The sequence below is a fragment of the Vipera ursinii genome (assembly GCF_947247035.1).
Source record: "Vipera ursinii genome assembly, chromosome: 2".
Taxonomy (NCBI): domain Eukaryota; kingdom Metazoa; phylum Chordata; class Lepidosauria; order Squamata; family Viperidae; genus Vipera; species Vipera ursinii.
Genome location: NC_139513.1, coordinates 135,647,648 through 135,662,659, shown reverse-complemented (window position 1 = coordinate 135,662,659; position 15,012 = coordinate 135,647,648). Strand labels below are relative to the sequence as shown.

Below are 15,012 nucleotides of genomic sequence, written 5' to 3'. Positions count from 1 at the left end.
TGTTTATTACACAACTGTAAGGCTTTCCCATCGATTCCTGAATATGTTCCATAGATAACAAAGGTCCAGAGTCTAATTTTGTATTTCCCAAAGCCTGTGCCATGCCATCCATGTGATGCTGAATTTCTAGCAAAAAGGAAGTCAGAATCCATAGAAATTAGGGATCTCAGCTCACGGGCTCTAAAACAATTAGTAATGTTTATGTACTGGAGTGCTGAAGAATGTTCTAAAAGCACTTCACAAACATGATCTAATTCAAATGGAGCAATCAGTTTCCTGTTACATACTTAAAACACCTATACAAATACAGGCAACTACTTGTGGAAGCTTCTAATTTCTCACAACCAAAAAGGAAATTTGTTTAAGCCTTGCTGCAACACAAGCATACGGTATATCAACTCTAGTTTACCAAGTGAGAAGAACTCTCTGCAATTGATCAATATTATTCTCCTACTGCAAGTTATGTATATGGCTTGAGGCTGGCTGTGGCTTCCTTACGTTTCCTCAGTCATTCCACACAGTCCTAACTCTCAATGAATTTTACATGATTTATGTCTGAAAAAAATCTGTTTAGCATAGAGCTGAAGAGGTAGATAATTTCTCCCCCGTTTCAGAATCACAGATTGGGACTTAAGTCTATTAATAAGAGACCGGCAAAAGCAACCTTTCTATCTGAGAAGAAGAAAAGTTACAGCTTAGCAAGGAATTCTTTTAGGTCTAGGGAAATGCTGTTCTTTTTCTCAAGTTACAAGCAATGGAGTCTTTAATATAATATGGTACTGTTCTTTATACTTTTAAAGCATCAGAAGTCAAAAAAGCTGCCTCGAGTCTTTTACACTGTGGTATAAATGAGCCACATTTCTTTGTTTTCTCTACCTTTTGAGCCCTGTTAAATGTTTCTAAAAAGAAATGAAGATTTTGTATATAACAACAGCTATTGTTTTCTTTGGCGATGTAATTCCATGTTTCATGGCATTGAAGTCTACAGCATTTGTGTATTAACCCTGGTCAGATCTCTTCTGAGTATTTTAAGAATTTGGAAATAGTTTTCGGTTCAGCTTTAAAAACCTAGTTAAAACTAGTTCACTTTGGGTGCAGCTTTGCATATTTTTTTTCCACCAGCAGTCCCTGCAAATGGCTAGGTAGACACTATACCGGACAAACAAAAATAGTATATAAAAGAACAAACACTATGGAAAACCATTAGAGGTTTTAAAAGATGCTTAAAATACCAAATTAGATTTGCATTTCAAATGGTAAGCATGTCATACTACTGCAAGACAGATGTGTACGTTGGTAAAGGTTTCCCCGTCCAGCTGTGTCCCACTCTAGTGGGTGGTGCTCATCTCCGTTTCCTAGCCAAGTGAGCCAGCACTGTCCAAAGACGCTTCCATGGTCATGTGGCCAGCATGACTACACACCAAGGCGCATCTAACATTACCTTCTCACGAAAGTGGTAACTATTTATCTAGTTGCATTTGCATGTTTTCAAGCTGCTAGGTTGGCAGGACCTGGGGCAAGTAATGGGAGCTCACCCCATTGAGTGGTACTTGGGTCTTCAACCCCCTGGCTGTCAGCTTTCCAGCTGACAAGCTCAGCATCTTTAACCTCAATCTGCCCCTTCAATCTGTACCTAGGCTGGACCAAACAGGAATCTGCAAGCCACAGCTTGGATAACAGGACTTCTGGGAATGGTACGTTTTAAAATTATGGAAGGTTCTTGTTTTGGGTAACCCGTCTTGAGTGGTTTAGGGATTTGTTTGGTAGAACCAGCACCTTGAATCTGGCTTTGGTGTCCACCAGCAGTACAAATCTTTTAGACAGATAATGTGTGTGCATATGATGAGTCAGCACCCTAGTTGAATTCTGGACAAGTTGCAGTTTCCAGACTAACTCCAAAGACAGCCCCACATAGCATCTGCTACAATTCCCCATCACTACAGTAGTTATCAATGCAATGCTGTTCTTTGGGAGTGGATGCAGCTAATATAACCCCTAGTAAAAGAGGTTACTGGGTAAGCGCAGACCTGTTCCTTTAAGGAGTACAATCCTAATCAGAGCAGGCAATTTAATTCATAGGCTATTCACCCACTTGGCATGCATCTTAAATCGGGGCTTGGCTTCAACTGACTCTCATCTTGTCCATCTCTGCAATTAAGCATCAGTTAAGACTTCCCCAATGCTCTCCTGATTTCAACGTCCAAAAAATATGACTTGGTTGTCATCAATGTATCGATGACACTTTCCTCTATCCCTTAAAACAGGGGTCCCCAACTCCCGGACCACTACCAGGCCGTGGTCTGTTTGGAACTGGACGTGCAAGCAGCTGTCCAGCTTGTGTGCATACACAGCTCTACTTGTGTGAGTGGCAGGCTGGTGCACATGTGTGCTCAACTTGAGCAAGTGGCGGGCTGATTTTCCTCTCCTACCCACCAGGCCGTAAAGGTTGGGGACCACTGCCTTAAAAGTCATTAAAAACTTTATAAAAGACAGCAATGGATGTACCTCAAGGCAATCCCTAAACTGCTAGTTTATAATTTCCCCATACTAAGCTACTGCATAAAAACGATCCCAATTTCTACCTATTTCATGAGGATAACTGACTTAGTGGTATCAAAAGCCACATTCCAGCGAGCAAAGCAAGAGTTGCCTAAGAGCAGAAGAGGCCAATTCTGTTCCATGTTCAGACCTCAATCCAGAAAATGGATCATCTTGGTCAGGGGTCCCCAACCCCCCGGTCCATGACCGGTACCAGGCTGTGGCATGCCAGCAACCAGTCCGCACAAACAAGCAAAGCCGTGAGATGCAGGCAGCACACAAAACTGTGCACCTTCTGGTCCGTGGAAAAATATCTTTCCACGGAACCAGTCCCTGGTGCCCAAAAGGTTGGGGACCTCTGATCCGGGTTACTAAACTTCTCCAAGGTACTTAGCCAATAGGAGTACAGTAATTTGTACAATCTTCCACTCCAAAGAGTTTACTTCTTGCCTTGGCTTCTTCTGCTAGTGTAGCCAACTAAGTATGTAAACCAGGAATTATTAAATTTGTTACCCAAGCTGGTCATTTCCAAAAGCAGGTTTGTAGGCCAAGGATACTTTAAAGGATGTAATAAGCCAGGATTGCCATTTTAAACATTGTGTGAAAGAATCCATCCCTGATTTAAATAGAAGAAAGAAAATGAGAGCAAATAGATAGCATACACTACCTATACAAAAAGATTCTAGAAACTCAGAAAATATTTTCTGTTAAAATGAGCAATCATTAACAAAACATTGGAAAGCATTTATTTCAACAAATGTAGTATGGGCATTTGTGTTTGTGTGTTTCTGAGAGAGAAAATTAAAGTGACATAAAGCATTTAAAAGCATGTCACACATTAAATAATTCGCTGGATGAAATGATTTGCAATTTAATGGTTTTAATTTAATCAAAAATTAAAAAGGGTTAATCATATGTCCAGTTCAGGCATTCAGAGAACAGAAATTCAGAGCTTTCTTACCTTATTAAACTGAGCATTTTGCCAATAGTGGTACAAACATTTTGCAGCTGTTCAAGGCAGTAACAATTCCAACTTATGTCTCATTTTAATGAGTATTTGGAAATTTATAGCTGTTAAGACCAAATATTTTCATTTGACTGAGGAACTGCGAATAAAAATTGAGCTCATTTGGTTTGTGACACTTGATACCCAGTGAGTGATTTTAATGAGGCATGAAGTGATCAGAAAAAAAGTATTCTGCACATTGTTTCATTTAAAAACTGAGTAAAGTATAATTTCTTTATTCCTTTTACAGAAGTGGTATTTAAAATGTACACACATTACACTGGCTCATAAATAAAGTTTTTCAAAAAACTAAAAATTACCACAGTTGGTACAGCTAAGAATTGTCTTCATATATTACAAAGCAGTAGGAAAAATGATGAGGCTTGGTAAAAAGTGTATGAAAGTAGCATTTTCCTCATTCATAATTAATATGAAAAACTTCAAAGAATTTCTGCACAGTATGGCAATGCCAAGCGCTACATATTTTATTCTAAACAAATGATGTTTCATTAGGAACTCCACCAAATCTGAGGTCCAACATTATTTTATTTGTCTAAGATGAAATGTCCTATTATGTACAAAAAGAGTTACTTTTCAGTTTGTCACAATCTGTTAAAAACAATGATCTATTGCCTATAAGTAGGAAAGTTCTCATCATGGTTTTTCAAGGTCAGCCATAAGTATGAGTAATAAAGAAATGCGATGAAGAGACAGTATTTGTAGGATTAAATTTGGAAAAGTCCTTTTATAAACATAATGCATACAATATGTAGCATCTCTTTGAAAAAAAGTCCTAAGACAATATACCCTAACACACACTCTTCTTCCTACTGTCTAAGAAACATAAATGGATGGTCTCACAAAGAACATTAACTTCCTTTCAAATTCATATGGATTAAATGACAGCATCTATGTACAAAAGCAGAAGCTTTCTTAGAGAAAATTAACCTTATATTATCTGTACACCTGAGCCTGTACTTATAAGAAAAGTGTGAACACGACAGCAATGTCTAATAAAATTAACAGAAAAGATTTTTGCATAGCAGGGTGAGGTTAAACCCAAGGGAAGCTTATCCATAATCCATAATTCCAGATCATTGAAGGGCAAAAATTCTGAATTAGTGCAAAATCTAGTTAAAATAGGTATAATAGTCAGAAACCAACTGCTGCTGAAGAAGAATTTTATTATAATTGATTAAAAACAAATAGAATCACACTTTGGGGGGGGCACTTTGTCCCTCCTTTCCCTTTCCCACATTTCCCTTCTGTACTCTGAGGATCTTACACATTAAGAACAAACCTCACAAACGTGTTAGTGAACATTCAAACGACACCTATATGTGGAGAGAACAATGATCTCCATTTATTTGTTTCATATACATCCATGTTTTGAATTTTTTTTTAATACAAAAAGAAAAAAAAAGTTAGAATCTGACAAATGTTTACAAACAAGATACCTTCAAATAAGATTTTACTCAGATCAGTCCGTTGCAGAGTAAATGATATTCTACTGTTATATTCAAGGCAACAAAGTCTGTAGTCCATGACCACTTCGCCCAACTTTAATGCAAGCTTAATTGGTTTCCTCTACCGTGAACGATAAAACTCAATATTGATTCCCAGTTGGTTTGTGCACATGTGTACATAGCAGCTCCTTTCATAGAAAGAAAAGACATCTAGAGGTCATCTTGTACTTTTACCTACAGGAATCATGGTAAGATACAGAATGGGTAACATACAACCAGGGCTGGATTTATAAGGGGGAGGGCGGGGGAGAGAATTAATCAGCTGACAAATGAGGGCAGCAATAAAAAAGCGTCCTTTTGCAACAATAAATAAATACAGTCTAAAGTTCTCTGTGTGGAATTTATAAACCAGCTTCTTCACTGAAGAACAGATGTGGCATTTCCATGGAGTTAGAATATGACCCCATTTTACGGTTTATCCTGTTTTCTCGTTGCTTGTTTTCTTTCCTGTCCTTCAGCAAAAATATTTCCCTGTTTTTGCCACAGTAGCACAATTCGATCTTGACAAGAAAACGATGCTGCTGATTTTCATTCTTTCGTCCTTTGGACAAAATTAGCCAAGAATAAAAATCTGATGTTACTGATAAAAATACAGTTTACATCAAGACTTGTCAGGACACCCTGACTAAAAACCTTGGCTCCCCAATTTAAAAAACTCAGGCAACCAGATTCTTGCGGTTTGTGGTACAATAACACATAGAACTTTTAAGAAGCTGTCGACTGCAGTTTGTTGTTATGAGACCTGTAGGATGAAGAAATGGGAACAAGTAAGCAAAACCTTCATCTAAGCAGCCACCCAAATCCCCCACTACTTGGTGGGGAATGCACGCCATTTGCTGCTCCCTTTTCCAACTTTTGTAAACCAACAAGAAGTTACAAAGCAAGATGTTTTTCCACCTTCACAGAGGCAGATCTAAACACACACGATATGCAGCTCTAACGTCTGAAAACATCCCGTAATAATCCGAGGGATGCACAGATACAAGAGCAGGCACACAAGTAACTTTGTTTGGGGAAGAGGATAATGTTTATTGTTGGTAGAAGAGCATTTATAGTAATCAATCGTTCTTTTTCAGGAAAGTTTGCTTTAAAGAAATGATTGGTAACACCTTGGCTTTACTGCTATTATGGGACTTTGTTTTGCTACAATATTCAAATGACAAACCATCTTCTGCTACGGCTGTTATTAAGTGACTGCTTCTGCATTAATATAGTAACTTTTTTTTTTAAGAAAAGGTAAGCTACGACAGGTTATAGTCATTCCATTCTGAGTCTCCTTAGAAGTTCAACTATATCCACCCTGGAGGCGATAGTTTACCCAAATATGTTTAATCTGGAGAATAGCACTACGTATAAAGACATTATGAATTATGTGGGAGAATTGAAATCGAGACAGGAACTAGAGCAACAAGGGATAAAATTGGAATGGTGGGCCTATTTACAGATACAAACACGGTATGGGAAAGATAAGAAAGAGTGGGGAATAAATATTCAAGAAACAGCATTGGATAAAATCTTATTGGGGGCAGACGAGAAGCAAATAAGGAAATTGTAAGAACTGTTATTGGGGTATAAAATGATTGAAGAACAAGTCAAAGAAATGATGTTGATATGGGCTAAGAATGTTGGACATGGTATTGATCTTGATGTGTGGCAAACACTATGGGACAGAAACTAAAAGATAACACTGGCCACAGCTTACAAAGAAAATCTATACAAGAGGTTTTACCGGTGGCATCTCCCTCCAACACTGTTAGCTAAAATGTATAAAACAATATCCCCTAATTGCTGGAAATGTTCCCAAGAATTGGGCACCTATTTTCATACATGGTGGACCTGTAAAAAGACAGAAGGGTTTTGGAAAATGATACAGACATGGCTAGAGGTAATATTAGGACGGGGAATAAAATATAAGCCAGAATTTTTCCTGCTAGGTATAACGAAAGAGAAATATAGTAAAGAAGAGATATACTTAATGATACATATTATTACAGCAGCGAGAATGACGTTCGCCCAGAAATGGAAGGATAGCGAAGTACCTGATGAGAGTGAGGCGATAAACAAAATATGGGCATGCGCAGAAATGGACAACTTAACTTTGGAATTAAAAAATAAAGAACAGTCAGAATATTATAAAATTTGGAATAGATTTTACCTATGGTGGGAACAGAAAGGAAGGTCTTAATAGAGGTATACAAGATTATGAACTTAAGCGATATTAGAATAAGGTGGATGACAAGATTGAAGAAAATTATTGGCATAAATGTATAAATATGTTTAATGTGCACAATTGTATATAAATGATATGTATATAAAATGTATATAACACAAAAAATGATGTAAGACAAGAAGGTATGTTAGACCGATAACACCATGTCCAAAGTTTCTAAATATTTTAAATAATAAAATTTGTTAAAAAAAAAGTTCAACTATAGTTATGTTATCTGTAAACGAAGAATGCAGGGGCCATAACATAGGGGAAGTTGCAGCCAAACAATGTAATGTGGATAGAAAGCAAAGATGAGAAAGGAATAAATGATAATCTACTGTCAGCTCAACCGCAACCTTCTCCTCGTATGATTCCTTCTCTTTGGTTCTCACTGGAATCATTTATTTCCACAGAGGAAAATGTAAGATGCATGGTCAGATGTTAGAGCAACGCTTGGGGGGGGGGGAGGGAGTGGGGGTGCTGCTTTGCTAGCAGATGTTCCCAATCTTTAAACAAAACAACTCTGCCTCCAATCCCATGTAACCACTGTGCGGGAGAAGAGACATGTAAATGTAATTGAAACAGACCTTCCTTCGCTAGGAATGTGTCTCAAAGGGATCTGGGCATTTTATGGCCAGTAGGCCACATCTGGTCCTTTGGCTGTCCCTCTATGGCCTGTCTGAGGTCAATTGGAAATTAGAAATCAAATGTAAATAAGTGTATGCAGGCACACAATATAACCTTATTGCTTTTTTTTTTGAAGTTGACTATTCCCCCCCCCCAATTTCTGTATGTATGTGCAGGGCCTACGAACCTTCACAGCCCTATTGGTTCAGCCCTCCACAACAATCCCAATTTCTCATGTGACCCCTTGGGAGAATTAATTGCCCACCCCTGGTGTACAATTTGATCACTCAGAAGAACCGAAGGACAGGATTAAGTCAAAATCAAATATTTGAATTCCATTGATTATAATGAGAAATATTTAAACAGATACTTAGGTTTAACATCAACAGAACAGAATAGAGCTGTAAGGGACCTTGGAGGTCTACTAGTCCAGTCCTCTGCTCAAGCTAGAGAACCTATACCATTTCAGACAAGTGACTCTCCAGTCTCTTCTTAAAAACCTCCAGTGATGGAGCGCCCACGATTTCTGGAGGCAAGCTGTTCCACTGGTTAATTGTCCTCACTGTCAGGAAGTTTCTCCTTAATTCCAGGTTGCTTCTCTCTTTGGTCAGTTTCCAACCATTGTTTCTTGTCTTGCCCTCCGGTGCTTTGGAGAATAGTTTGACCCCCTCTTCTTGGTGGCAGCCCCTCAAATACTGGAATACTGCTATCATGTCTCCCCTGTTTCTTCTTTTCTTTAGACTAGCCAAACCCAAGTCCAACATGAATGGATTTTTTTTAAAAACCCCTATATCAATCGTTAAATGTAGTTCTGCCTCATTTCTAATTTAGACTGCAATTCTTTTACTGGGGCACTGAGTATTACTGAATCAACAAGCTTAGGGCAGCATTCCTCAGATCTGCTAGAAATCTTTGGGGAGTGAGGCATTAAACAGATTTAGAGGCTGATTATTTCAAAACTCAAGTTTCATTCCATATGTTTTATTTTCTTTATTATACTTGACACAGTTTATTATTTAAACAAAAAGATCTTGATTATTTCACAAAATTGTATTTTAATTAGACTAATTAGTAGTCATTTGCCTCACTCTAGTATATGGGGAGAATTAGACATACTGCAAAAAAATAGACGAGCAAAGTTCTGGTGGCAAAGTGTATTTCACACCGATAAAAAAGTGCATTATAGGGAAAAGCCACTTACCTGCTTGCTTTGAATCCTTTTAGTTTCTGTACAAAGAATGACTCGAGAACCTCTGCACACTGATAAAAAGGTGAGTCACTTGGATTGTAGTAACGGCAATTGTCAAATATTTTGGTCATGTCGGCCACAAATTCCGTCACCTTTTTATAGTAACGCTTCAGTATTCTTTCCTCCATGGTGGAAAGATCTTCAAAATAAACAAAGGTTATTCAACAACAAAGCTCAACCACTGGCAGCGTAACAGTCCAAACCCACAGAAATGTGTCAGAAAAAGGGATGTACATTTGACTATTCACATGTACAGAATTCGGGCATTATGTGAAACCACCGAGCAGGCAGCGAGAAGAGCTCCTCACCGAAGATTACCAGATCAAAGGCAAGACAGGTTACCGGGGGGGGGGCATTATCCCTAGTTACAAAGATGCACTTTTGAAAATTCTGTTTGAAGAGGGCCCTCTGGAAGTTTATACAGAGGCATCACCCAATGGACACTGGTTGGCTTTTATACTCTGAACTCTCTAGTTTGGGGTTTCCTTTTTTTTTCCTTTTCAAAATTACCCCAAGTAATTAGTGCATATAAATACGCTTAATTTCTCTTGAGCGCTCATTATTCCAATTCAGAACCTTGTCTGAACCTTTCAATGAGTTGCAGCACAAAGAATGCAGTGTGATCAAGGATCCCAGTTGGTAACTACCGGTCACAATAATAGGCGAGCTGTACAGGAAGCGTCAGGAAGTTACAGTTCCCTGTCTCCGAAACATTTTGTGCGCTTCTCATTAAAGAACTGGAAAATAGAACAGTATCTAAAAATGTAAAGCGTCAGTCAGTAGCCTTAACCTAGCCTTTTACTCACAAATGCATTGAAACTCAAAATGTGATAGCGCTGCTAAAAGTAAGGACGAGCAGACTTGATAATCTAGTTAGAAAACCCTCCTAATGGCTTACGCGGGAACATAACATAACACACCAATTTTCGAGAAAAGTCTTCAGAAACAAATCGGTCTTCAATAGGAGAGAAGGTAGCTGGTGAACATAATTAAGAAGATAAATGCCGTCACCAAATCAGATGTGTTCTCATCCCCAGTGTCACGGCAATAAATATAGAAGGCACCTGGCTTTGCATCAATCGTGTCAAAAGTCAAGGAATAACCCAAGAAAGAAAAGGCTGGAAGTAGGCCGCAAATTTGGTATATATTTACTTTATTTGTAGGAGAAGAAAGATCTCCCTGGATTATCACTATGAGATTCCCTTATTGCAAAGATTTATTGTGCACTTGAGCATTTAAATTCTGCCTTCATGCACCAGATCGTTCTCACTGGATGACCCTGACTGATGTTAAATTATTTCAACTTTTACTCTGGATATAACTAAACAACGCAGCTTGCTAAATTCCATTTTTTTTACACTGTTGATACCCAGAGTTGAAACTGCTTCTGGGAAACAATGGAGAAATACAAGTTTTTATTTTGGCTGTAACTGGGGACAATACTCTTCTCACCACAACTTAAAATAGAGACAAAAATGGGAATTCTCATCTTTGGCTTCATTGAGAATCTGGAAGGTTCATTTCTAGACAGTTGGAAACAAGAATTCTAGATCCCCAACGGCAATATAGAATCCAAAAAATATCAACCTTTCATTTTATAAAATATTGCTTTATTGTTCATTTAGCCTGTCACCCATCCTACAAGAAATATCCTAGAATAAAACTCCTTAGAATAAATATGTGCATTTCCACTGATCAATTGTTGGAGCAGATCTAGTTGTGATGCTATGAATACCAGAAAAAAAATACAGAAATAGAAAATATCCATCAGCACAATTAAAAATTAGGAAAGACTTTTGTCAACAAGGAAAAAAGGGAGAAGAATAATGCCCAATGGTGAATAAAACTAAAAATAAGAGTGCCATACTAATGGAACAAATAATATAAGCCAGAATCTGTCCAGAAAGATATAGGAACAGAAAACAGAAAAATGGCAACAGTGCTGGACATAACTATTCAGCAAAAAAAAAAATATGATAAAAAATGATTTCTCCTGAGATCTCATATGATCTCACCAAGGAAACCAAAATCTAATACATTAATTCTCAAATCTCGCTTATCCCAAATTTGAAATGTTACCAGAATTTGCCATTTGGAGATTTTTATTTTTAGAAATCCCACTGGGTACTTTGGCACAAGGCTGATCACCCCCAAAATACTGTAAAAAGAAAACAACCCTGGTGGCGCAGTGGTTAGAATGCAGTACTGCATGCCGATTCTGCCAATTGCCAGGAGGTCGATCCTGACTGGCTCAGCCTTCCATCCTCCTGTGGTCAATAAAATGAGGACCCAGATTGTTGGGAGCCATAGGCTGACTCTGTAAACCGCTTAGAGAGGGCTGTAAAGCACTGTGAAGCAGTATATAAGTTTTAAGTGCTATTGCTATTGGAGGACAGAAGCACATTATGAGCAGTGCCTCAGGAAGACATGGCAATCCATTTCAGAGGGAGAAGTAGGACTGACATCTGTTTTTATAGTATGAAATGTCATTCTGAATTTGGAAGGAAACTTGGGAAATACAAATGAAAATTGATTAATAATTTATTTTTTATTTTATTTTAATTCCATTTATATCCCGCCCTTCTCCGAAGACTCAGGGAGGCTTACAAGCTTAGCAGTAGCCTTCATTCTATGTATATGCCTGCTTATTAGGGCTTTCACACACACCCCCAAGCGGCATTATTACAAAGTCAGCTTAATTGCCCCCAACAATCTGGGTCCTCATTTTACCTACCTCGGAAGGATGGAAGGCTGAGTCAACCTTGAGCCTGGTGGGATGCGAACCTGCACTAATTGCAGGCAGCTGGTGTTACTTAAGGAGGCATTAGCCCACTGCTCCACCAAGGCTCTGACTGAAAATTCTGACTCAACAGGTTTCTTTTCAGTGCCTAGGTTTTTTTTTTTTTTGCTTATTTTGCTTCACTTGAACTGCCAGTTTCTGCAGCAGTTACCGCAAATCTTGCTCCTTGCTTTTCCTTCAGTTTTTAATGAGGCACCAAAAAGATGGGATGCTTTCTCTGGTGATGTGGTGGTTCTCTCTTACATTTCAGGCTGAGAGAGGAAATATTTTTCGCTGCCAAGGATGGATTGACAACTTAATCTGCCCTTATGCACTTACAAGTGTGGTGCACTCCTCCAGCTCCCTATAGCTGAGATGACTTAAGGTAATTGTCTGTCCACTTTCCTGATTTCCCCACTGAAACTGCTGGCCCTTTCCTGCAAGGCCTGCCCACCAAAACTGGAAGAGGACCTTTAAAAAAACGACTAAAAGCTGCATGGAGATTCTCAGTCATCCAGGTCAGGATGGTCTCAAAGGTGTGTTTTTTTTCCAAAAGGCAGCTGGACTTTGTTTTTACCCATGAAGACGTTTCGTTTCTCATCCAAGCAGCTTCTTCTTCTGACCGAACTGAAGAAGTTAGAACTGAGAAAGCTTCTTGGATGAGAAGTGAAACATCTTCAAGCGGAAAAAAACCAAACAAAGTCCAGTTGTCTTTTGAAAAAGCACCTTTGGGCCTGCCAAAAGCTGCAGCTATAAAGACAGGAGGGAGCAGACCAAGATTCAGAGGCATTTGTGGTGACCTCTGTGCAGCCCGCAGGCTACTCACTCCCCCCTCAAGCAAAGGCTACAGACACTAGACATGCAACACGGCATTTACAGAATAAAATTTTAAAAAATTCAAAAATGTTAAAAGAATCCCACTGAAATTAACCAACAGCAGATGTATTCAGGAAACCCAAACTTTGGTGAAGTTTGGTGTCTCTTAAATAGCAACAAAACTGAATGCACCTTCCCTTGTGAACATTTTCTGGGCATTCTCATTTAGCAATATCACAAGAATCAATTACTGCAATGTATGGAGAACAGCTATCAAATGTTCCAGCCATGCGTGTCACTCAAAAATTAAGGAGTATTTTTGCAGGCATGTTTATTAAACTTCCTGGTTCTTTTGTGCTTATTGTGTAAGTATCATGATTGTATATTTTGTGCACATTTTTGTTTTTATTTATTTATTTATTTATTATTTTAATTCCATTTATATCCCCCCCTTCTCCGAAGACTCAGGGCGGCTTACAAGCTTAGCAATATCTACATTATATGGTGATGTGGCAGCTTGCAACCAGGACCACAGAAATAAAAAATGTGCAAATAATATCCTGCCCTAATCATAAGGAAATTATTATAGCTTCAATCAAATGCATGTTTATTCCTAAATTCTAGTAAACTTGTAAGCCGGGGGTGTCAAACTGCCGGCTCGTGGGCCAGACGCGTCATCTGGAAGCCACGGCCACTCCACTGCCGGCAATGGCAAAACTGTCCTGATACGTTGCGCAACTTCATGTGACGTTGCGAGTTTGACACGTCTGTTCTAAGCGTTCAACTGAATCTTTTGTATTTAATCCACTATAGGTTAAACATACCATGGCCAACTAACCTATGAAAAAATGAAGCATATGAACATCGCATACTAAACAGGATGCCCTGGAATTCACTCACCCATAGGTTCTTTGATAACACCATAATAATCAGGAGCATCGTTAGGATCTACTGGTTCTAAGAATGGCCAAGCCATCTTGTGAGCCTGTTAGGAAAAAGATATATCATTCATTAATATGAGAAGCCTGCTTTCACATCAACACTATTGCTGCAGTACACTGGGAAAAACAGGGAGGGAATCACTTGTAGAAATCCGTCCTACTGCTCCATGCAAAGAGACAGAGCTGTTGATTTCAGGTTCAGTTCAGTTTATACAGGTCTGCTCAGCAGTTTTCACCTCAATGCTTGGCTGAACTAAGTCAACCCCGCCTTCCCAAAGATGTATTGTAATGCTTTTTTGTAACGTAGTGAATCCCTTGATGTACTAGACCACAATTCAGTGGACCTCAGATGCAATGGATAAAATTCCATTTGCATTTAATGGACTTTGAATCTAATGGGACACCTGTTCCTGTGAAACTGAGGGCTTGGAGCAGGGGTGGGCAACTGTGGCCTCTTAATGAACTTTGGACTTCAACTTTCAGAATCCCTGAGCCAAGCATGGCTGGCTCAGGAATTCTGGGAGTTGAAATCCATAGGTCATCAAGGGGCCATAGTTGCCCATCCCTGGCTTAGAGTATTCTTTAACGTAAGTTGCAGTCTTACCTGTAATGAACGTAGCACTCTCTTTAGCCCTTCATAATCTTTGTCAGTCAAAGGACTGAGAACTGTCATGGCATCTTCAGTTGACTGACACTGTGGGCAGACATACTCATCAATGAGATCTGCCTCACTTTGTAAAATACCGACGCAGCGCCCATGATACCAATTCTGACATCTGTCACAGCCAATGTAAAATCTGCAAGATCCCAAAGAAAATGGTTAACATCTTTAATTCCACATTATGACTTTTCCTTGGTTAACAAATCTAAAAAGATGAGGATTTTTGCCTCATATTCACACTTAAATTTTTGAAATCCAATTGGAAGCACAGCTTTATCAACCATGCTTAATCTTAAGCAACTGAAACTTCTTAGCGCTGAAAGGAACAAAGGTCATGAACTGTGATTTACCATCAAGATTAACAAAGATTCTCCTTTCCTTTGGATCAACTTTTTGTAAAAGGTACCATATACACTGGTAGAAAATTCACATTCAGAATCCTACAACATAGTGTGAATGGGGCACTAATAGCACTTATATACCGATTTCGAAATTATAACTTCAGCCTGAACTAAAATTAATATGAGTTGCAATAAAATTACAAATTCCTAGCAAGTAAGGCATTTGTTGGAAACTTCCTCAATAAATCAATAAAAAATAGTCTGCTTTGAAGAATATGTTTTACTGACAATACTAGAAACCTCCCTTTCCCCCAAGTGT

The 15,012-nt window shown here is 38.7% G+C and overlaps 1 protein-coding gene across 8 annotated transcripts in view; it reads right to left on the bottom strand.

The window, feature by feature from the left end:
- Positions 1 to 3,764: 3,764 nt before the first annotated feature.
- BPTF (bromodomain PHD finger transcription factor) overlaps positions 3,765 to 15,012 on the bottom strand; it is an 83,503-nt gene continuing 72,255 nt past the window's right edge. For all 8 annotated transcript variants that reach the window (XM_083355416.1, XM_083355418.1, XM_083355417.1 and 5 more), the window contains 4 exons: positions 14,296 to 14,488; positions 13,651 to 13,735; positions 9,108 to 9,294; positions 3,765 to 5,812 (listed from right to left, as the gene is read on the bottom strand). In XM_083355416.1, the coding sequence (XP_083211542.1) occupies positions 5,776 to 5,812; positions 9,108 to 9,294; positions 13,651 to 13,735; positions 14,296 to 14,488 (502 nt within the window). In that variant the 3' untranslated portion in view covers positions 3,765 to 5,775. The remainder of the gene's footprint in view (positions 5,813 to 9,107; positions 9,295 to 13,650; positions 13,736 to 14,295; positions 14,489 to 15,012) is intronic.